At 37.5% G+C, this 24,967-nt stretch overlaps 1 protein-coding gene across 1 annotated transcript in view; it reads right to left on the bottom strand.

Moving 5' to 3' along the window:
- LOC306869598 (huntingtin-interacting protein 1-related protein-like) overlaps nucleotides 1-16,833 on the bottom strand; it is a 111,258-nt gene extending 94,425 nt beyond the window's left edge. Inside the window, exon 1 of the mRNA XM_079416390.1 lies at nucleotides 16,504-16,833. Within this exon, the coding sequence (XP_079272516.1) occupies nucleotides 16,504-16,596 (93 nt within the window). The 5' untranslated portion in view covers nucleotides 16,597-16,833. The remainder of the gene's footprint in view (nucleotides 1-16,503) is intronic.
- Between the last annotated feature and the right edge of the window lie 8,134 nt (nucleotides 16,834-24,967).

The raw sequence follows: 24,967 nt of genomic DNA, 5'->3' as shown, positions 1-24,967 counted from the left end.
TCAGGCTGCCTGGCGGACATCTCGGCATGGATGAAAGAACATCACCTACAGCTCAACCTGGCAAAGACGGAACTTCTGGTCTTCCCTGCCACTCCGACTCTACGGCATGACTTCACGATTCAGTTCGGCTCATCAATGATTACCCCATGAACTTCGGTCAGAAATCTTGGTGTAATCTTTGATGACCAGCTGACCTTCAAAGAGCACATTGCAAAGACTGCTCGTTCCTGCAGGTTTGCACTACACAACATCAGAAAGATCAGGCCCTTTCTGACAGAGCATGCTGCGCAACTTCTTGTCCAGGCCCTGGTTGTTTCTAGACTGGACTACTGCAATGCTCTTCTGGCTGGTCTGCCATCAAACGCAATCAAACCTCTACAAATGATTCAGAATGCAGCGGCACGACTGATCTTCAACGAGCCCAAAAGAGCGCATGTTACACCTCTCTTCATCTCCTTGCACTGGCTGCCAGTGGCAGCTCGCATCCAGTTCAAGTCACTGATGCTTGCGTACAGATCTACCACAGGCTCTGCACCCTCCTACTTCCACTCACTATTACGAACCTACATCCCCTCCAGAAGTTTGAGATCTGCTAGTGAGCGACGCCTTGTGGTACCATCACAGAGAGGCTCAAAATCACTCTCCAGAACATTCTCGTTCACCATTCCTGGCTGGTGGAATAATCTTCCCACCCCTATCCGGAACGCCGGATCTCTGGCAACCTTCAAGCAACAACTGAAAACTCATCTCTTTCGGCAGTACTTGACTTCATCCTAAACTTTATAAAAAAAAAAAATAAAAAAAAAAACTTTCCCTCTATCTTTCTCTCCACCTACTAGTTTGTACTTATTTGAACAATGACTGAGACTTGGTGTTACGAGCACTTCCTCTGTCTGACTGCCTCTTCAAGATGAATCGCTTTTTGTATTCCCCAATTGTAAGTCGCTTTGGATAAAAGCGTCTGCCAAATGACTAAATGTAAATGTAAATGTAAAATGTTAAGCTCAATGTGCTCTATGTAAATACTTCATAGACAGACTTTAAATATTAACTGACGGTCATCACTTTAAGTTGATCTTAAAAAAAAATTATTAATAACTTATTTTAACAGCTTTAAGATTACAAAATCGAGACATAAATATAGTTTATGCCCAAAGATGAAAGAGGCATGTCTTCCATTCAAAGAAGGAGCCAACAGAAACCTGTCATATCTGTCCAGGACAAAAGCAACTAATGGCTGGAACACACTACATGACTTTTAAAATGTGAACAGATTTTTAAAACATAAGGCTTACACTTACCTTCTTTAAAATAAAAAACATACTCGTGTGAGAGATTAATATTTTATTTTAACATAACTTCTTGTACTGAAACCAATATCTTGTGCAGTAAAAATTACTCAATGTAGATTTTGGTGAGCTTAATAGGTACGCTTACCCTAATACAGTGTACAACCGATATACACTCAACGGCTATAGATAACCCATAATGCACTGTGAGTGTCGCGCCCCGAATGAATTCCCTCGTCTCGCCAAAAGATGGCCGCCGCAGCTGACTTATCCATTCACTTTAAAAGCGCTTCCACGGCGTAATACAACACAGGTACCAATTCATTGTAAATTGATTAAATTGTTTAACTATGGTTTATACATAATTGCCGTGACAGAGTTCAAGATAAATCCTTTAATCTTACTACTGGAGCTACCCGTTTCAAATGATTATTAAACATCAAGCAAGCGATATCCGATAAATGGCAAAAAGCTTAAATATCTGGAAAAATATTGGTAAAATTGATTATCGGTCAGTCTCTTGTTTAAAGCACTTAATTACATGTTCCTATTTTTCATGACCTAGTCTGAAGTTACTATTTATGGTTAATTATATAACTCTTTACATATGAGCTAATTAAAAATAATAATTTGGTTAATTACAGTGACAATGAATGAAGAACACATTATTTGTATATACAGGTCCTTCTCAAAAAATTAGCATATTGTGATAAAGTTCATTATTTTCTGTAATGTACTGATAAACATTAGACTTTCATATATTTTAGATTCATTACAACACAACTGAAGTAGTTCAAGCCTTTTATTGTTTTAATATTGATGATTTTGGCATACAGCTCATGAAAACCCAAAATTCCTATCTCAAAAAATTTGCATATTTCATCCGACCAATAAAAGAAAAGTGTTTTTAATACAAAAAAAGTCAACCTTCAAATAATTATGTTCAGTTATGCACTCAATACTTGGTCGGGAATCCTTTTGCAGAAATGACTGCTTCAATGCGGCGTGGCATGGAGGCAATCAGCCTGTGGCACTGCTGAGGTGTTATGGAGGCCCATGATGCTTCGATAGCGGCCTTAAGCTCATCCAGAGTGTTGGGTCTTGCGTCTCTCAACTTTCTCTTCACAATATCCCACAGATTCTCTATGGGGTTCAGGTCAGGAGAGTTGGCAGGCCAATTGAGCACAGTAATACCATGGTCAGTAAACCATTTACCAGTGGTTTTGGCACTGTGAGCAGGTGCCAGGTCGTGCTGAAAAATGAAATCTTCATCTCCATAAAGCTTTTCAGCAGATGGAAGCATGAAGTGCTCCAAAATCTCCTGATAGCTAGCTGCATTGACCCTGCCCTTGATAAAACACAGTGGACCAACACCAGCATCACTGACTGTGGGTACTTGACACTGGTCTTCAGGCATTTTGGCATTTCCCTCTCCCCAGTCTTCCTCCAGACTCTGGCACCTTGATTTCCGAATGACATGCAAAATTTGCTTTCATCCGAAAAAAGTACTTTGGACCACTGAGCAACAGTCCAGTGCTGCTTCTCTGTAGCCCAGGTCAGGCGCTTCTGCCGCTGTTTCTGGTTCAAAAGTGGCTTGACCTGGGGAATGCGGCACCTGTAGCCCATTTCCTGCACACGCCTGTACACGGTGCCTCTGGATGTTTCTACTCCAGACTCAGTCCACTGCTTCCCAAGGTCTGGAATCGGTCCTTCTCCACAATCTTCCTCAGGGTCCGGTCACCTCTTCTCGTTGTGCTACGTTTTCTGCCACACTTTTTCCTTCCCACAGACTTCCCACTGAGGTGCCTTGATACAGCACTCTGGGAACAGCCTATTCATTCAGAAAAAAACTCTTGCTTGAGGGTGTCAATGATGGCCTTCTGGACAGCAGTCAGGTCGGCAGTCTTACCCATGATTGCGGTTTTGAGTAATGAACCAGGCTGGGAGTTTTTAAAAGCCTCAGGAATCTTTTGCAGGTGTTTAGAGTTAATTAGTTGATTCAGATGATTAGGTTAATAGCTCGTTTAGAGAACCTTTTCATGATATGCTAATTTTTTGAGATAGGAATTTTGGGTTTTCATGAGCTGTATGCCAAAATCATCAATATTAAAACAATAAAAGGCTTGAACTACTTCAGTTGTGTTGTAATGAATCTAAAATATATGAAAGTCTAATGTTTATCAGTACATTACAGAAAATAATGAACTTTATCACAATATGCTAATTTTTTGAGAAGGACCTGTAGTATATCAATGTATTAAAGTCCCAGTGAAATCCAAATTGAAGTTTTTTGGCTTTTAGTAGGAATATGTTAGCCTTAATGTTGTCTGTAAGCTAGTGTAATCAAAAACAATGACAAAATTAGCATTTACAAGATGTAAGCATTCAAAACTTGCAGTCTCTTACTTTTGCCAATATGGATCAACAATTTTGATGACATCACCCTGCACTTCAGCAAACCTTCTGTCCAATCAAATACTTTCTAGAATCTGAAGCGACCCACACCCAAAAAAAAAAAAAAAAAACGTTCAGAATCGATTCTGAGCATGGCTTTTTCCCGCATATTTACCCACGTGCTGTGTGTGCTACAGACAATCGCGGCAGCCACATGAGAGGATATGTGAATGGCAGAAAAGTGCCGTAATTGACACTGCTAGGTCACGTGATAATAGGGACTTTAAGCAACAGCTGTTATGGAACAACCTTGTTCCATACAACCCTGGCCATAACATGTTTTGAGTTCTCTGTATAAAAGTTTAGGCTAACTTCAGTTGCTAGTGTATTCTAAATAGTTGATAGGCCGTAGGTACAGTTTATAGAGTGATATTTAAAGACTGTTTTCCATAAGAATGTGAGAATAATAGTGATGTTGTGCTTTGCAAACACCACTAAAATGTTTCACAAGCTTCTCATTTTGCCTACTGTCTTTTTGGGTCACTAAACAGATAGTAACAACAGGCACCAGTCACCCAACACTGAAGGAAACCTGAGCCAGTACTGAATTTGTCTCAGTACTGTTCTCAGTAAAAGGAATGGCATACTTTAACCTACTTTATGGAAAAAAAAGACAAAGAAAAGAACTGCCAAGACCACTGCATACTCACAGAAGACTTCCATAGAGTTTTCCCTACATTTCATTTTCAAATGGTTTGTTTAGCCATATTTCAAAACCATTACAAAATAGTCGAAATACGCACACCTGATTGCAATCCATTTTAATGTTGTTTGGTAATTATAAACCGACAGTATAAACCAACAGTTAGACTTATGTACTTGCAGGGCTCCAAACTGCGACTAAAATGGTCGCATTTGCGACCAAAAATATTAATTTGCGAGTGAAGTTTTTGCTGAGGTCGCCACTGCCGACTATATATAATTTGCATGAAAGGACTTTTTTCCCGATTGTTTTGCGCTCACATCTTTTGTTATGTTCACGTATTAAACTTACATAAGACGATGCGCATCAAAGTTTTACTGAAAAGAGTTTCAAACAGTCCTCGTCTCTGCCGCACACAGTCTGCTGAACGCAGTGAGAGAGACCTGAAAGGGCCTGTTTATGCATTTCACTTCATGCATTTTCTCTGATCGGATATCTATATGATTTGTTAAAACGTTTCCCCATTTACACTTGGCCACATAAATGTGTCTTCGCAAAACGGATATAAATCCGTTCTTCAATTCCCGCTTCATATGCAAATATAACGGAGTTCACGTCAATGAAAGCAATGGATAATTTTATTAATTATCAGCTAATTTCAATATCAAGAGAGCGCGCGGCATCAGCACTGGAAAGATAGGCTAGTCTCGCTACTTTTAATGAAGAAGATTGTGTGTTGAGCGTCTGCGACTTACTTTCAGGTTCATTCAGTTTGCGCGTCGCTTGCTGAAGAAATACTCCGCTACTCATCCGCGGTGATGCTTGTTGCATTGCGCTGTCATATCTGACTATAACATGCCATATAGCCTATAAAACGCTCTCACACGTCTATTATTTTAATATTATGGGAGGAGTAAAATTACCATATGTGGTTTCAACAACCAGATGCATTTACACTTGTCCGGTCGATCTTCTTATCGAGATCTTAGTCTATATGCTGTGTTCTGTTAATGCATGGACTTCCTGTTATTTGAAGCGCACTTGCCATCCAGTAATCGCAAAAAGCTTTGTGCTGTCTTACTTTTTAATAAACAAAGCATCAGCTTTAAAATGCTACGAAATTCAAATGATGCGGTTTGGGTGCTCTTTAATGCGGACCACAAGCGCACACTTTGGGTAATATAAACACCAGTACCCCGCGTCCACACGGTCCGTGTATGCGTCGGGATCGCGCGAGCGGAGAGTATCGCACTTAATGCTCAGGCGCGATCTCTTTAGCTCCTCAGTTAAAGCAGCAAGTGAACCCATTATATATTTCGATTTACTACTATAGTATGAAATGAACATGATCAAAAGGTAGGCAATAAGAAAGCCTATAGTACAACTTACTGAAATGTTTTATGTAAAAGCTGTGTTTCAGTGTTTCAAACTGAGGAAGTGTATAAAGCTTGTAAACATTGCATTGTAATACATTTACCTCAGAATAACCACTCAGTGTCCATAAACTCATCAGTCAGCTAGAAAAATAACTATAAAGAGGAGCGTTTTGCTATATTCATGCGCTGTTGCATATTAATATTTTTACTTATTCTGTTGTACATGATTCAACTCCTCCTATAAAATTGCATTTTACTAATGAAGAAAAACAGACTGAATGTGTGAAAGACGTGACAACATTTATAGGATGCACTGCACTCAGTTGCCAAGTGATGCTTATGGTCCATGATATTGGTACAGATTCTGTGTAACGAACAATTCTTTGTGACTATATATTTCAAGTTGTAAAAGACATTTAATTCACACTTTAAGTGAACCTTAGTCCCCCGGTCGACCTGATCATCTACAAGATGGATTAAAATGCTGATAAAGCCTAGAAAAGATAAGACATAAACACATGACAAAATGATTGAAATGTTAAAATAGGGGGGAAAAATAAAATGATAATAATAAAATAAACCACTTTTATTCTGTGGCACCTAAAAAAATAATTTGGCGCCTAAGTTTTTCTTTTATAGGAGCCAATGGCTCCTTACTCTATTTTTTTGTCTGGAGCCCTGACTTGGTTATCATATTGCAATCTGTTTCATGTTGTTTAGGAACACCTCTTAAGGCCTTTCCACACTGAGCTCGATGCGCAAAAGCGAGGCGAATCGCCGACGAACAGTGCTTTCACACTGAGCGCGAAATGACTGTTCGCCTTCTGCTAATTCACACCTGCACGCTAGGGGGCGCCGACCAACATTGTATTTTTCCTCAGATATGTAGGATATCCCGTATGTGGATTTAACATCTAAATTAAAATAAAACAAGTTTGATTCTACACCAGAAACAAACTATCTGTAATGCTTACAAGAATAGGCTACATCCTACAATAAAATTAGAAGTACAATTAGCATCAAGCTACACTTGTGTGTATTTATGTGTATCAATGCATTTATTAATGCACTTGCTTACCCACTTTAAACCATCATCGAGTGCTTGCAATAACTTCTGATTGTGATCTATAGTTAATTTTGATTCTATAATAAGCAGACACATGCACTCTTTGTATGTTTAATAACGCTACACTGCTAATATTTGTCATAAACGGCCATTGCTATAAAAATACCATGAGCTGCATACAAAACACAAACAGAAAATATATAATCATAATCATGTCTATTTGAGTTCATATTTCATGTGTAGAAAAATGTTTCACTCCATTTTTTTTTTTTTTTATGGAAGATCTATGGAGCTCTGACTCAACATTCGCGCATGAAAACGGACTGTGCTCTACAGATCACATGATTCAGTGGAGAATTATTAGAATGTTATTCTGTATAAAGAACATGTGAGAATAAATCTGTTCTCAAATACCAACGATAACAAGAACTCAGCATCCACTCTCTTATCCGGGAGACTCTTCTTCGGGTGTTTGTTTACACTTGTTACAGCACCACCATTCTCACCAGCAGCTGCTCTGGGCATGTGATATAATGCTCAAATCTTATTGGACAGCTCGTGTTTTTGCTTTGTGAAACTGAAAAGATTTGTCAGACTGGACGAAAAGAAAAATAATGTTTGCGGTCTATGTGGAAGCATCCATAGGAAGCTGTTGTTTTATTCCAGTGTGTTATCGCGTCCAAAATTTGTTTAGCTTTTTCGCGCTCAGAGTGGAAATGCCTTTACACTGTAAAAATGAATCATGGGTCTTGTAATTTTCATTAAAAAAATTAAGGTGATAATTAAAAATAGTGTATATTTCAGTAAAGAAATTGTGTTTCAGTGTTGTATAGAAAATATTGAGGACTTTTTACTAATAAAACCAAGAGATGTGTTTTTTTTTTTTTTTTTAATCACATGAGCGACCATTTCTTTAAAGCAGTTTTGAGGCTTGAATTGAGGAACTGATTAAACTAAAAAAAATAAGGGAAAGAAGTCTACAAATTTATTTTAAGAGAATTAGCTAAACTTTGCAGTTTTATTTTAGAGGTGATTGTTAGTTCCCAACATGCTCTGCATTTGACTGAATATGGAGAGTAAAATGTGAAATTAAATGCTATTTTATGTGTTTTCAGTGAAGGGGAACATCTATTAATGTTTAACGTTCAGTTATGTTTGACATTTGAAAGAGTTTCTGTTACGTTGAAGTTTCCATTGTGCAGTGCAATCGTTACCATTGTGCAAAAGAGTAGAGCTTATGATTATGGATACTACTCCTCTGCTAGAGCAGTACTTTCCAGTATTTCTCAAGTATTTTCCTACTTGAGCTGTTAGGCTGTATACAGTATTTTAAATGTATCAAATAAGTCAAATACAAACAGGCCACACTCAAAATCACAGACTTTTGAGAATCAACTTAAAATAAATGAGCATATTTCACTAATTATATTAAATTCATTGTGTTATATATTAATTTAGGAGATTTTACATGATTTATTCAGGTAGATTCCAATAAAAAAAAAAAAAAAAAAAAAAATCAAGCCTTAAAAACTACTAAAAAAATATTAAGTGTAATTTTATTACCATATTTTTTTAAGTAGAGAGTTCGTTCCATTTTTTACAGTGTATTTATGGTAAAAGTGCTGTAATGTATGGTCCTTGGGGCCTTTTAATGTTTTACTGTGATTGCTACCATTTGTTGTTATGTTTTAACACTTGTATGCAGAGGTGGATGAAACGCACAAATCAAGTCCTTGAGAAAAGTACAGATACCCTAATAAAATTACACCAGTAAAAGTATTAAGTACTCCTTTTCAAATTTACTTGGGTAAAAGTACAAAAGTAATAAATGTTTAATGTACTTAAGTACTAAAATCAAAATTACTGATTGATGAATAGCCTATTTATTTATTTTGCAATTTTATATATTCTATCCTCCTGCTAAAAAATCATGTCATACACTGATTACTACTGATAATTACTGATAATTCAATTGTGCAAACATGTGAAAATAACATTAGTGTATCCTCCTTTTTCCTATGCCCCATGATGCTTTGCCCAAATTATGGGAGTAAACATTATTTTACTCACCCTTCAATCATCAAGCATTAAAAGCAAATTTAAAAGTGTAAAAGCATAAACAAATTACATTTACATTTAGTCATTTGGCAGACGCTTTTATCCAAAGCGACTATGTATGTTGTACATACATAGTCATGGTATGTTGAAATTACTTTCAACATACCATGAGTAACTCCTAAAGATCCTTCTTCTAGCCACAGCAATATTACGCATGTGTTAAATATCATTACAGTAATGTCTATATTGTTACAATGACATTTTACAGCATCCGTGTGAAAACAAACCTGGAAAGAGACATGAGGATTTGGGGAGAAAAATTAAATAGTCTTAGTGCATTCCAGGGATATATTCATGGTTTATATTGTAAATTAAATCGGGAGAGCAGACCACAAATGCACAGTATATGTTGTCTTTTTTCATTTACTTACAGCAGAATGCAAGGGAAACATGAAAATAATCAGGAGGAAAATAATGCAGTGGGCTTAAAAGAGCTCTATTGTTTTTGTATCGTGTCATTAATATACCATACGTAAGGTTATATTCCTGATTTCTGAAAATATAAAATGAACGAAAATGTACAGTCCATTCAGTCAAAATGATGAATAAGGATTATTTGTTGCTCAATCTTATGATTTGTTGCAGTCTTTTTGTTGTTGACTTGAGAACAGCTGCAATCTGCTCAATCCAATTTGCGAAATGAATTGTTCAGTGCGATTTGTGAACTGATTTAACAGGCTCATTGAAAAGAATCAGCTTGTTCACGATTCAGACACCGCTATCACGTCTCATAGCGTGTGATGATTTCTTCAGTTCAAAATTACGAGGAACATGTTTTTATGAAATGTAGTGGAGTAAAAAGTACAATAATGTGATTTGGAATGTAGTGAAATAAAAGTAAAAGTTTCTCAAAATTAACGTACTCCAGGAAAGTACAGACACTTGAAATCTGTACTCAAGTGCAGTACTGAAGTAAAAATACTTCCTGTGGTTACTGTTCACCACTGCTTGTATGTAACTATCCTCTTGCTACAATATTAATGACACAACTAGGCTAGATAGATAACATTTTTATCACAAAATTTGATGTTGTCTTGACAAAGACAAGCTGAAAATAACTTTAAAGGTGCCATAGAATGGAAAACTGTATTTACCTTGGCATAGTTGAATAATAAGAGATCTGTACATGGAAATGACATACAGTGAGTCTCAAACACCATTATTTCCTCCTCATGTTAATCTTGTGAATAAAAAAAGACCACTGAAAAATAGGCGAATCAGAACATACCACCAACTGTGACATAAGAGTCGCCCCCAACATTCGCATATACCCGCCCATGTTCTAGGCCTGCCGCCAGCCGAACCATCACAAGTTCTGCAGGTATGGTGAAGAAACAAGCAAGGACAACAGCGAAAATGGCAGATCATGGAAATAAATGTGCAGGGGATGTGATGTGCAGAGATGGGTTGGTGTCTGTATTCAGAAAGGCACGGAAAATAAATAACGCGTTCTATTAAAATAACACGAGCCACTAAAGGGACATGGTTAGCTCCTTGCTAGCGGTAGCCTGTTACATTGCAGTACATAAGATTTCACTTACCACATAAACCGAGTAAGGCGAGATGACTGAGGATGATGGCGAATGATTTACAGATCCTGAGCACCACTGACAAGCATCTGATCTTGTAAAATGTGTGGTAAGTACTGCCGCTTCATAGTATAAACAGAGTTCGTGCGATCATGAATCTCGAAAGCGATTAATAGCGGCTCCCTGATGCCCGCATTTTATTTACAGTATAATTACCCAACGATATAACTGCAAGAGAAAGAATTGAAATAGATATTTTCCTCCCTGTGTTTCCTTCCTGCTGTGTGAGCTACTGAAATGAGCAGCACTTTGAAACAGCCAATCAGAGCAGAGCTCAACATTGAGCTGCACTGTGAAACAGCCAATCAGAGCAGAGCTCAACATTGAGCTGCACTGTGAAACAGCCAATCAGAGCAGAGCTCAACGTTATTATTCATGACCCTTCCAAATAAGTCAATAACAGACTGTTTCATTCTAGGGAGAAATCCTAGGGTTGCAAATGTACATGTAAAACCGTTTCTGGATCATTTTTGCCCTTACTTAAACCACATACCTTCTATGTAGATATCAGAGAACAATTTTAAATATTGTATCAATATAGTCTATGGCACCTTCAACAAATCTTGCAGTTTGAAAGTTTTACTCAGGGAATAACCTCAACAAAAAAATGTTGATAGTGTTTTAACACATTGCTAACACGATTTGACATGATGTTATTGTTAACAGTTTACCATGTTGATAACATTTTAACACCTTGCTAACATCCCAGATAGCACACGTACATCTGCAACATCCCAGATAGCACACGTACATCTGCGGTGTCTGGTAAAGTTCTCTTGATCTGGAAAGCATCTGCTGTCTACAAACAATGTCTTTCACATGACAGTTTTACATACATTCTAAATCATAAACATCTTAAAGACATCTAATAGACATCTATTTGACATCTAAAAGGAGACGTCCTATAGACATATTTCAGATGAGCAAACACTAAAAATTATCAAATAGACGTCTCCGAAATGTATGTGTGCTATCAGGGATGATTTAACATGTTGATAACATGCTTGGGTAGGTTGCCAACATGCTTTAACATCTTTAAAAACTAAATGCAGGCCCTGTATTAGCATTAGCTCAGAAGTGTACAATACACCCTGTTTTCTCTAGGTAACTTACTCTGCATGTGCAGCATCTAATCCATCTGAAAAAAAGAATATCCATACAATCTCTCACTCACTTTCTGCTGCTCCCATTAGGGGACATCATAGTGGATTAACTGCATATTTATTTGGCACGTTTTATGCTCGACGCCCCTCCTGACGCAGCCTACCTCTCTATTGAGACTACGCTGAGAGTACAGTAACACGTTCAAGGACATCCCTACGAGAGGCCTACATATATTCACAACCTCTGTACAGCTGCTTAACAGAGAGGTAACAAAAAGGCACTATGTTGCTTGGAAACATTTGTCAATGCAGGGCAGCTCACGTGAGAGCTTACAGCAAACTGACACAAAACACACAGAGCTGTGACGTAAACAGACAGACTTATGTGTGGAGTACAAATCACAGTAAAGGGAAGAAGTACCTGTTAAACCAGGTTTTCGGGTCTGCATAACTCAATGAAAAATTGCAGCCTTCCAACATCTTGTGTGTGTGTGTGTGTGTGTGTGTGTGTGTGTTTTTCCTATAATTAACCAAATGTACGATACCTTGTCACACACAAATTCTACCCCTCTCCTGTAATAACTTAATAAATAAAGTGGAAATTATAGCTGTTTTTCAGAGACCAACATGAAATACCCATTTAAAATATCAAAACAAAATTGATGGACTTACCTCAATAAACATCAATTCAGTCATTCATTCATTTATTTCACTTAATTACTTATAGACATATACTATTACTTCTAGGGCAAAAATATATTATTCAGCTCATTTGTAGCATTATTTGGTGGAACTAGGGATGTAACGATTACCGGTTTGACGATAAATCATGATAAAATTCCCCACGGTTAGTATTACCGTTTCATATTTTAATTATCATTAAAACCGTATTCGATTACCACGATTTGAACAACTCACGATAAATAAATACTGTCCGGCATAAAGCAGAGTGTAACAGTGTCACGAGCGCACGGCAGCAGAGTTTCATTCTGAGAGAAAACGGCGGAAAAGCTGGGAGGTTTTAAAAGAGTGCTGAGGGAATTATACAAATTAATATATCAGTGAATTAATTATATGAATGTACCTCTGAAGGATCTGACTGTCTTCAGAAACGATTCGATGGCATTTTGTTTTCATCTTAGCTCCATATAAGACCTAAAGGAAGTATTCTTAAACACAATACTGCTTTGTTCGCGGACTTCAAGGGAATCAGCTGTAATTCAGCTTTTCCGTATAAAGCGCCACCTGCTGTCAGAGACTGGATTTACAGACACTTATTTACATTCAGCCTGTGTGCAGTTTCTGTCTGGCCAAAAAACGCACCAAATTTGCATGACCTGCTGTACATTTTAACCGGTTGATGAAAAACAAGCTTATGTGGATTCTACACATTTAAACAATTCAGTTTACCTTTATATGAAACTTTTTCAAAGCTTTATTTGAACATTTACATTATTTATTTGAACATGCTATTAAACTGGTGTCAGTCAAGTTGTCATTTAAAATCGAGACCTCATTGGTAATGTTATTGTTTTAGTGATTATGCAAACAAAAAGTCATTTTATTTGCTGTTTGTTGATTTTTAAGTATAAAATTTGGTGAAGTGATTTATGTATCGGTACTTTTTGAACATCTCCAGCACATTTTAACAATACCGTGATAATACTGATAACCGTGATAATTTTGGTCACTATAATCGTGATGAGAAATTTTCATACCGTTACATCCCTAGGTGGAACTGTTCAAAATTACTCACAAAATCAAAATCACAAACTGCTATTACTTACTATAGACTAGTATTTACCTATTAAGTAAGTAAATAAACACACTGAACATGACGGAGGTAAAAATAGTAAATAAATAAAAAGACAATAGAACTGGAAGAACCTGTCAGGTACAAAAGACCTCAAAAAGGCCAGCCACCCACCAAAAAACCCTAACCATTTAGCAAGCAAGGTTGCCACTGGAGTGTTACAGAGCAGACAAAGTCACTGACATTTGTGGCCTCAAAAGTTTGATATAAAATCCTGACTGCCTAATTTAAGGACCTGAACAGAAGATTCTATTCATTCTGAATATGCTATATAAATTTCACACTCGTACACATGAGATATAAACACAACATGTCGATATACAGCAATATCTCACGTCTACGAGTGTGATATTGTATTTATACAACAGTTCGACGGAATGAGCAAATGTGTAAATACATAAAAAATAACAACGGAGTGTCTTTCGCCACAGATACAAATCTAAAGTTGACAGTTTAACAGCTGAGCCCAAGTTTCCGTTACTAATTTGAAAACTTTGAGTTGCTTCATTGAAAGATTATTGTATTACTGTATTAAAAGCTTGCTGTTTTATGTAGAGTATTATGAGAGAGAGATGGATTGGGCGAGTGTGATTACCTACATCTGATACAGCATTCATTATTTAGATCGGTCTTATATTCACAATGAACATTAGTTTGAATATCTGCTGAGGAAAGCATTATCTTTGTTGTGATGTTTATATCCTTTCATCTGTTAAGGATGATTCTGCTGCTCAGTGCATTTGTTTTCTGCATCAAGCTGTTGTTGAAACTAAATAGAACTTCCATTTATAGCATTTGTAACGTTTCAATGTAAAAGTCTTTACTGCTGACTCATAAAAACAGTCTCTTGTCGCTATCTAACGGTGGAACAATGTAACTAAAATCGCATCACGAACGCACCATTTCTCAATACTAAACACTATTATTATATGCTATTATTTATTTAATAATAATATTCAATAAACAACAACAACAGCCATCATAAAAGTTGCTAGGCAATTCAGTCAAAAGTACAAAGGCAACGTTCTGATATTCAGCATTGAATTTACATAAACATGAGATTTTGCCTAAACTATCTTCTCTGGAACAAATAATAGATTAATGAGACCAAAGACAACCATTAGATTTACCCATAACTAATTATATCTCATGTGTAACCACTACAGAGACATCAGACCCAGTGGTAAATTCCAGAAGATCTAGCCGAGGTGAGGCGCTCTCGGGCGGATTCATGAGCACTGAACGGCCGCTGACTATCTGGAGCTCACATGTCCAAAAACGTTGATGCAAATGTTGAAATAGACGTTATCTTTATTAACAAACTGCATATTTTAACTAGCCTATAATAGGGCTGGGTATCGAGTTCGATACTTTTTAGGCACCGACCAAACTGCCTCGATACCATCGAGTATCGAAAGACATCTTGTCGTTTGGTACCAAACTTCGATACCTAAGGGGTTAATCTTGTCAACGTCAATGAGTCAATAAGCCTGCAGCACTAGGTTTGTTCGACTAGAAGTGGCGCCGTGCAGATCGATTGGTGTTTGACATCCACGGGAGCGATTCTAAAGTATACGAAGCTGTCTGCCCTCAACAGCTCTCTCGGGACGCAAAGACGCAATCTGAGAGAATGTGGAATGTGCCGACGCCCGTGAAATATTTGGCATGCTAAATATCTGGACCTGTCGGCGATTCAAAATCCTGCTGTGTGAAATGAGTTCTGACCGAAACATACATCGGCGATGACCTACAGCCAATGAGAGAGCAAGATACAGGGCAGAGGGAAGTTCAGGCAGAACCTATGCATTTTTAAATTATTATTAAGCAATTAGCTATATGTGCAAACAACATGGCAATATCAGTACATTTTCACATTAGAATGTACAGAACAGGTGCATGAAGAAATATATATACATATACACATGTGGTCAGAATTGTTGGTACCCTTGGTAAATATGATCAAAGGCGGCTGTGAAAATAAATGTGCATTGTTAATCCTTTTGATCTTTTATTTTAAAACACAGTAATATTTATAAAATGATACTGGATTTGGGCGTCCGCCATGGCACTCGCTGAAAGAAGTACCACAAGGTAGTGATATGATTACAAACTGTGAAAGTTCTGATATCACTCTAATATCGCACTCTTATCAGCCAATCAGATTCAAGGACCAGAAAGAACTGTTGTGTGTGTATACATATATATTAAATAATGATTCTTTTTTTGTTGTTGTTGTTTATTCAATTGGGTCTTATTAAGTGATTCTTAACTAATTATCTTGACTGGCTCGAGATTCTAAGGCCTAATACATAAATACATTACTTTGCCTTTTTTTTTTTTTGGAATAGGAAGATGAGTTTGTGTAAACATAAGTTGTTTTGGTTGATTTGATTTGGCAAAGAATAGACAAAGATGACGGTGGTTTACTTTGATATATTATAACCCACATCTCTAAAAGAACTATGACATAAATGAAATGGCCAGGACAAATGTCTGTTGCGTTTTACTTTGATCTATATTTTACATCGCATCATTTATTGTTCACTTTTACAGGGCATATGAGCATCACAAATGTATGCCATCAAATGCTAGATGGTCTAAAATGAACAACAATCATTGCAGACAGAAACACGTTACGCGCTGAACACTGGATTTCTTCATCTTGCATGGACAGGTTCAGCTAGTTCCCTGATGACGTTATGTCAACATGAACTGGTCTTGCCAGTTGTTTGAAAACCAATTGTTTCGTTTCGACAATAAGTTTAGTACTTAAGTAAGAATCGTTAAATAAATTAATTCTGTTTTACGTCAATGCCTTTACGTTTTAAGATCAGCATTTCTGGAAATATGCAATTAAGTTACTGCAATAATGCAGCTTATAGTGCCTACGCAAGCTGTGTTAATAATAGTGCAATAATGTCCACAAAAACGTATTCTAAGAGTGTACACCCTATTATGTCGTAAAATGTAGTCAATGCTAGCACAGTATACACATGGGAACGCTAACCATTAGCATAGCAGCAAAACAGATGAACCATTCAGGTTACCATACCTGCTGTTTTTCGAAATGCTCCCTCTCGGCTCCTAAAATCGTTTCTGTCCTTCTGCTTTTGACCCGCGAAGGCACCTGTCGTATTGAATTCATCCTTTATATGCTCGCGGTTTTTATTATTAGAAAATAGTTGCGTATCGAGTGTTATGCTCCAATTGTCCGTCGTTTGACAATCCAGTGTGGCTGTGTGAGGTGTATTTTCTGCTGGGTTATCAGGAACACCGCGACGCTAAACAGGACATGGAGAAAAACCTGTTCTGGCTTCTTGCCGGTTTGTGTCGTACTAAAGCATTGTTGTGGGAGGAGTAATAATGCGCGTTTTATTACCCTGAAATTCACGTTTGGACAAAAGAGTCCATAGATGATGAATCGTCACAAAGGTGACATCTTTACGTCATACGCGCACACATGCATCATAAACACTTAAATTTAACAAATTCAGTTATTTCGCTTTACATAAAAGGCATTGTTCCTTGAAGATACCCAGCAAGTCTGATCGAGTTACCAAAAAGTCTATATTAATTGAAAAAATAAAATGATTAAAGATTTTCTTATAAAAGTGATAAAATATTGTTGCAAAGATGACTGTCCAGAAAATAAATAAATGGGTCAACAGAAACGTCCACTTTTGGTATGGCAAGATATCTTAAAATGTATTTTTTTTAAAGCTTAAACTTAAACCACATTATTAGATTACCTTTTGACTTTATGAATACACAAATTACGGGGGGGGGGGGGGGGGGGGTATCTTTTTTGTGCATTTATTTAAAGACCACATGTACCATTTTTATTATTTTTTTGTCACTGGTGTTACCTTATTTCTTTTGCAATTTTAAAGCTTTTGAAATGTTTCTTAATTTTTGTTAAAAGGTAACAGGGACAACTCCAGGGGACCATTACTTCCATATTTTATAATATTTATTTGGCATTGTTTTTGTATGCCATTTACATATTTTTGATAATTATGAATACACTATTGTATTTTAAATGGAAGAAAAACCTTTTTTTACCATTTTTGACCTAAAAATAAAAGCACGTTCCCTCTGTTAATGGCTGTGGGGACAAGCAGTTTTTTTGGTGCTTGGAATTCTTTATAATTAAAAACAAATATTGCCACAGTAATGGTTTACGAAGGTGTAATTGTTCAAACAACACATTGTTTTATTGTAATATATTTAAAAAAAAAGTAACCCCTAAGTGTTTTTTCAAGTGTAATATTTCTGTAAAGGCTAGGGCCAGAAAAATGGATGTTTCCATAGAATGACCCAAATAAATAAAGACAATTTTTTGGTCAACAGGTGAGTATGGTGAACCAAAGAATTTAAATAGGACTTTTTCCTGACATTTATTCTCAGACTTATGCTGACAACAATAGTACCACTTCAGAGAGAAAAAGTACACGTTTGTGTGTGCCATTTTGTTTATGTGAATGTCATTCTACACATGTGTAATTATTAATCTGCAACTTCGACTTCAAAACACGGGTGTTTTGATTATTGTCTGTGTGTGCAAAACGAAAGATTCAGCTTTTCAGATCAGAGCTGTGAGTGTAAATTTCAACTTACAAATACGAATGTTAATATGACAAGTTCTCACATTCAGATCAACAAGCTCTCGAGTTTAGCTACTGATCTGCCTTCATACCGAACCAGCACTGGAACTGGCTTGGTGGAAAAGGGGTATTTGATGCAAATTACCTTCTGCCCCAAAAGGTGATAACTCTCTAAGGTGATTTGATCAATGCAAATTCCAATTGTTAGTCCCTGTCTCCATTTCGGGGGATATTTATCTTGGTCAGAGTACTTAAGGAAATCTTGCAAGAAGATCAGGGTGATTTCTGTAGCCAGAAAGCCCGTAGTGTGGTGTGTCTCTCTATACTCCATATGCATTCTCCAAGGTCAGGTATGCATCTGATACTCTTAGATTAATCTTTCAGAATTTGATGATTTGTATTGATATGAATTGATATCTCTGAATTGGCTATGTAATTGGCATAATAAATATGTACCTGACTGATAATAAATTGTTACATTCGAATTTATTCTGACTTACTCTGAGATCATTGACTAATTAATTGTGCTAAGTATATAACACTGCAAATCTGCACTCAGGTTAGTAACGGACTAAAATGTTTTAGAGCCCCTGCTAATACATTAGTATTAGTTATGTATACTTAGACTGTATAGAGGCTATTGGGTTCTTCCGTTTAGAATGGCAGTGTGTTGTTGACCAACCTAAATTCGGGTTAGCCTCAACCTCTTATTATTGTAAAATTATTCTGACTAAGTGTACATGAGCAATCACGGCATGATTACATAAAGTTACTTAGAGGAAGTTAAGTTGGTCAACTTGGTTCTAGAGTAATGGCCATGACCTCTGGATAGATAGAGTCTTACCTTAATTAAGTGTTTACAGATCTATGGGGACTAATAAAAGTATTTTAGAATGAGCTAAATATTGCACGAGCCAAGCAGAATATTAGCCAATCACCTCTGTCTAATGACCAAGACTGACGGGTTTGCGAATATGAGATCCGTACACCGGCTGGTGCGAGCCTCAAAGTGTTATAGGAATAAAATTAATGAGATTCAATACGATTAAAGAGTGAAATTGAATAATCAAATATCTGAATAAGAATAATAATAATTTCAAATGAACAAACAATCGATTGGCATTTCAGACTTAAATTTGAGATCGTAAAAAAATGGAGTCAGATTAGAGTAACTTAAATTAAAGGACTCTGCACATTGAAAAGACCAAACACGCAGGAAACCTTCAGCCACCATTGGACACCTTCCTTAGACCAATCGTGTAGACCTTACATACAGTATCTCACAGAAGTGAGTATACCCCTCACATTTTTGTAAATATTTTATTATATCTTTTCATGTGACAACACAGAAGAAATTACACTTTGTTACAATGTAAAGTAGCGAGTGTACAGCTTGTATAACAGTGTAAATTTGCTGTCACCTCAAAATAACTCAACACACAGCCATTAATGTCTAAACCACTGGCCACAAAAGTGAGTACAACCCCTAAGTGAAAATGTCCAAATTGGGCCCAATTAGCCATTTTCTCTCCCCGGTGTCATGTGACTTATTTTTGTTACAAGGTCTTAAGGTGTGAATGGGGAGCAGGTGTTTTAAATTTGGTGTTATCGCTCTCACTCTCTCATACTGGCCACTGGAAGTTCAACATGGAACCTCATGGCAAAGAACTCTGAGGATCTGAAAAAAAGAATTGTTGGTCTACATAAAGATGGCGTAGGCTATAAGAAGATTGCCAAGACACTGAAACTGAGCTGCAGCATGGTGGCCAAGACCATACAGCGTTTTAATAGGACAGGTTCCACTCAGAACAGGCCTCGCCATGGTCGACCAAATAAGTTGAGTGCACATGCTCAGCATCATATCCAGAGGTTGTGTTTGGAAAATAGACGTATGAGTGCTGCCAGCATTGCTGCAGAGGTTGAAGGGGTGGGGGGGTCAGCCTATCAGTGCTCAGACCATACGCCGCACACTGCATCAAATTGGTCTGCATGGCTGTCGTCCCAGAAGGAAGCCTCTTCTAAAGATGACACACACGAAAGCCCGCAAACAGTTTGTTGAAGACAAGCAGACTAAGGACATGGATTACTGGAACCATGTCCTGTGGTCTGATGAGAGCAAGATAAACTTATTTGGTTCAGATGGTGTCAAGCGTGTGTGGCGGCAACCAGGTGAGGAGTACAAAGACAAGTGTGTTTTGCCTACAGTCAAGCATGGTGGTGGGAGTGGGCTGGGGCTGCATGAGTGCTGAGGAGCTACAGTTCATTGAGGGAACCATGAATGCCAACATGTACTGTGACATACTGAAGCAGAGACTGGGCCGCAGGGCAGTATTCCAACATGATAACGACCCCAAACACACCTCCAAGACGGCCAATGCATTGCTAAAGAAGCTGAGGGTAAAGGGTAAAGGTGATGGACTGGCCAAGCATGTCTCCAGACCTAAACCCATCTGTGGGGCATCCTCAAACGGAAGGTGGAGGAGTGCAAGGTCTCTAACATCAAATATTGACACTTTGGGCCCAATTTGGACATTTTCACTTAAGGGTGTATTCACTTTTGGCTTCTGCCTGTCCCTGTCTGTCGTGCTGCTGAGAGGTTTGCGATTGTAGCTCCGTGTAGCTTTGCTTTTCTGTTGAATCTCTATCTTAAGCCCTATTCGCACGGGATTAGTATTACCTGGTGACCTCCAGTCATTTGTAATAATTGCGGAGATTGTCTGTGATCTTAATCCCGTGCGAATCGGCCATGTCTGTAATTTGTAAAGTAAAAATTCCCCTGCAAATGACCTACCATATTTCGCTGAACACCGAGGTCCTGTGATAATATTGGTCCTGTGATAATATTAGTCCTGTGCAAATCGGCATCTCTGTGATTTGGCCAGCATTTGGTGGGTCGTATATAATTTTTTCAAGGTTTTTGTTTCCTGTGCGCCTTTTTATCCATATTTTGCAAAGAATGGAGCTGCGTTGGAGTTTTTGATAGTATTTTTTGGGTGCTGTCATATCGCTACACCATACAATTTGCAGAAAGAGAAAGCTGAAAAGGTTTAATGCGTTACAAATAAATCAAGCATAAAGCTTGAGATATTATTTTAACCTGGTGAAATGTAAATGACACGGGGCACAAAACTATATTAGTTTCTTCTTTTTTTTATCCATCTGGACCATAGAACGGGACTCTCAAAGTCTTGACATCCGGGTATCCGGAGATAAGTCAGTAATTTTGAGTAAAATCACAGGCTTCGCTTATCCCGTGCGAATTTCAAAATCACACATGGTCCCTAGATAATACTAATACCGTGCGAATAGGGCTTTACTTTCACTCTTTGTTGTCTAAAGTGATAATATATAACTTAATTCCCAACATATTTCTGGTATTATCTATCAAACTTATTTGATCGTTCGCTTTTTAAAACCACGCGTTCAGCACAAGTGCAGTGCTTTAGCATTCGTTAGCCGATTAGCTTGTCACTCACGGTTCCATTCGCATTTCTATTTGCACCTATTATTGCTTTCTTTTTTTTCGCTCCGTTTTGCACGAGTTCATCAAACAACAGTGGTAAGCGAATCATTCTTCAATCACGGTGAGTAATGGCTTCTTCTCCTGCTATTGTTGTTTGCACTGTTTGCCACATGTACAGTTTATCTCTCTCTGTCGGCGACGAGGGATTCACATGTGATAAATGCAGGGAAATAGTTAGGCTGACAGATAAGATTTCAGAATTAGAGACACGCATCCAAACTTTAGTTGAGGACAGTAAGAATGTGAGGGCTGTAGATACTGCTAGAGTCCTGTACATTGTCCGTGCAGCAGGGCAACTGGGTGACTGTGAGGCGGCCTAGTCGCGGGTCAAAACACAGCTCTTCCGTTCTTCTGATCAAAACATCAAACAGGTTCTTCCCACTCAGTGACGCACCCACTGAGAAACCTGATTAAATTGCTCTAGTTATTGGCCATTCTATTGTATGGAACGTGAAAATAGAGACAGCAGCCACCACTATGTTTACCGGGAGCCAGAGCGCCTGACATTTTGGCAAATTTAAAAGTGCTGACTAATGCTAAACGTAAATTCAGTAAGATTGTTATTCACGTTGGCACTAATGATGTTCGACTTCGCCAGTCAGAGATCACTAAATATGATGTTAATGAGGTGTGTGAACTTGCAAGTACGATGTCAGACACTGCAATATGCTCTGGTCCGTGCATATTCCGTGGCGATGAGATACACTGTCGTCACTCAATGGCTGGATGTCTAAATGGTCCCCGCAGAATAACATAGGTTTCATAGACAATTGGAAGAATTTTTGGGGCAGACCTGACCTGTTGAAAAGAGATGGTCTTCATCCCGGTTGGTGTGGTGCCACTCTTCTCTCTAGAAATATGGCACATAGTCTTAAGAGTTCGTACTTGACTAACTGGGGCCCAGGTCAGCAAGCAGACAGACTGGCTAAACCGACCGTCTGCTAGTCACCTCACGTCACAGAAGTCAGTTAATTCTCAGCACATAGAGACTCTTTCACCTAGATATCACACTATAGAGACTGTGTCTGTTCCCCTAACTAGAAAATACAGAAAACGTCCAAACCAAAGTAAGAGTAACAATTTAATTGATGTTCAACAAATAAAAAACACATAATACAGATAATCAAATGATAAAGTTTGGCTTATTGAATATTAGATCCCTTTCTACAAAAGCACTTTTTGTAAATTATATGATCACTGACCATAAACTAGATGTGCTAGTATCCATGTGTTTAATATCCATGTTGATAATGAAAGAGATTTGTTGGGATCAGCATTTATAGACATTCTAAACTCCATTGGTGTTAAACAACACGTTTCAAGACATACTCATTGTCGAAATCATACTCTAGATTTAATACTGTCATATGGATTTGATGTCAAAATCCAAACCCACATGGCCCTGTGTGAAAAAGTGCTTGCCCCCTAAACCTAATAACTGGTTGGGCCACCCTTAGCTGTACCATTGTTGCGTACCCAAGAATCCAAGACTCCTGATGTTGTACTAGGTTAAGGGTTCTGAAAAAGAACATGTACAAATTAAATTATGGCAAATATATTCAGTCATGGCTATCTAGCAAGCATGCAGTATTGGCTGTAAGAGTTCAAGTAATTATTTTATTGCATTTTAGTGACTTGTTTGGACTAAAACAATTTTTGCATGTTGTAAGGATTATTGATTTCATTCAAATTACAATTAAAAGTCCTACAAAACACAATATACAAATATATATATATATATATATATATAAACCTTTGTGAAATTAATGTTTTAGAATTGTACAAAAAAGGAAATGTTTTTTTTTATGATGCCCACTAGGAGGTTCTCTAGCCTAGGCATTATGCTTTCCTTGATCTGTTGTCCCTGAAGAGATATAGGTTGTTGAAAATTGAGTGACTCCATTCCATTTTTATCACAGAATAAGACAAAAGTATATTTTATGGTTTCTGTTCTATAACATATGTCAATTAGCACTGTATTAATTAATATACTGATGATGATTTGATTTAATATACTTTATTTCTTGAAGAAGACTTGAAAAACACACAAACCATATTGTGTAATTATCGGTCAAAATGTTTCTGCTTTTTATTCATCTTAAGCCCGATTTGGACGGTAATTGTTTCTCACATGGACGTCTGTAAAAATTAATTTACACATCACCTCATAAAACTCATGGATTAGGATGGCGATTTATTCACAGCGGAGGAGTGAGTTCAGTGATCCTGCGCACCCGGGATCACGCTGCTCACGTGGCCAGTCACATGATTGTCTGCTGTAAATAAAATTAATTTAATTAAAAAAAAAAAACTAATTTATTCTTCTTGTGTAAAATGTATTTAAAAATAGTTATGTAAAATATATTCTTATTATTCCAAGCATATTTTATAATGTATAATCATATTTATTATTAAAATGTCCTTTTTAAAAATAGGAAAATACGGCTATAGTTGTATATAATTATACGCGATATCCGTTTATAATACACATTTTAAAATTCTATTGCATACTTGCTGCTGCCATAATAAAGACCCACTTCGAATGTTTAGCTGCTACGTGTTTTTCTTCTCTTTCTGCTCTCACTCCTGTGGTGGAGCAGTTATATTGCTCTTTTAAATACTTTCCAGCATTTCAGAAATAAATATGTATGCAAATTACACCGAAGAACAGTTACCGTACGGTGTTCGGGAGTGTTCAAAAAGGGTTTAAACGCTGAATTTTGAAACGATTTCTTCTCCCTAAACTCAGAGATGTGGATTCGGACGGCAACAGTAGGTAATTTGGCCGGGGATTTTTACAGGGGTGGTGAGAGAAAAACACTGACATCCTAGATTCGGACGGCAATTAAATCACCGACTACACCCCCTGTATATGTTGAAAATCACTTACATCCCCCTGAGAAACAATTACCGTCCGAATTGGGCTTTAGTTACAGCTATGGAGAGATGCCTTTGTCCATATTAGGTGACGGGTCACAAGTTAATTTCTTTTATGAATCCGTTTTTGGAGCTTCGGCACGAGAGCGCCCTCTGGCTTTGAGTTTGAATGAAACATACACTGATCATCATGATATGATGAGAACGAGCATGTTTAGCGCTCGGTTCACATCGTTTTGAATACAAATAAAACATACACACACCACCACCAACAACGAAATGCTTACCTGTTGCTTTGAGACTGTGGGGGTGAAATATAATCGGACGGATGTTGATCCAGTGTAGGCAGCTGCATTGTGACGCTCCCCTTGCATGCGATTCTTCAGCGCCGACTCGCCCATGTTTGAAATCTCGAGAATTATTATTTTTACTTTTTTGCGTATTGTGCACGATGATCACTTTTTGGATCTGTTTGTCCAGAAATGAGATCACTCTGTATTGAAGGTACAAAT

Source organism: Barbus barbus (assembly GCF_936440315.1).
Source record: "Barbus barbus genome assembly, chromosome: 5".
In the NCBI taxonomy this organism is placed as follows: domain Eukaryota; kingdom Metazoa; phylum Chordata; class Actinopteri; order Cypriniformes; family Cyprinidae; genus Barbus; species Barbus barbus.
This window is presented reverse-complemented; position numbering and strand designations above follow the sequence as displayed.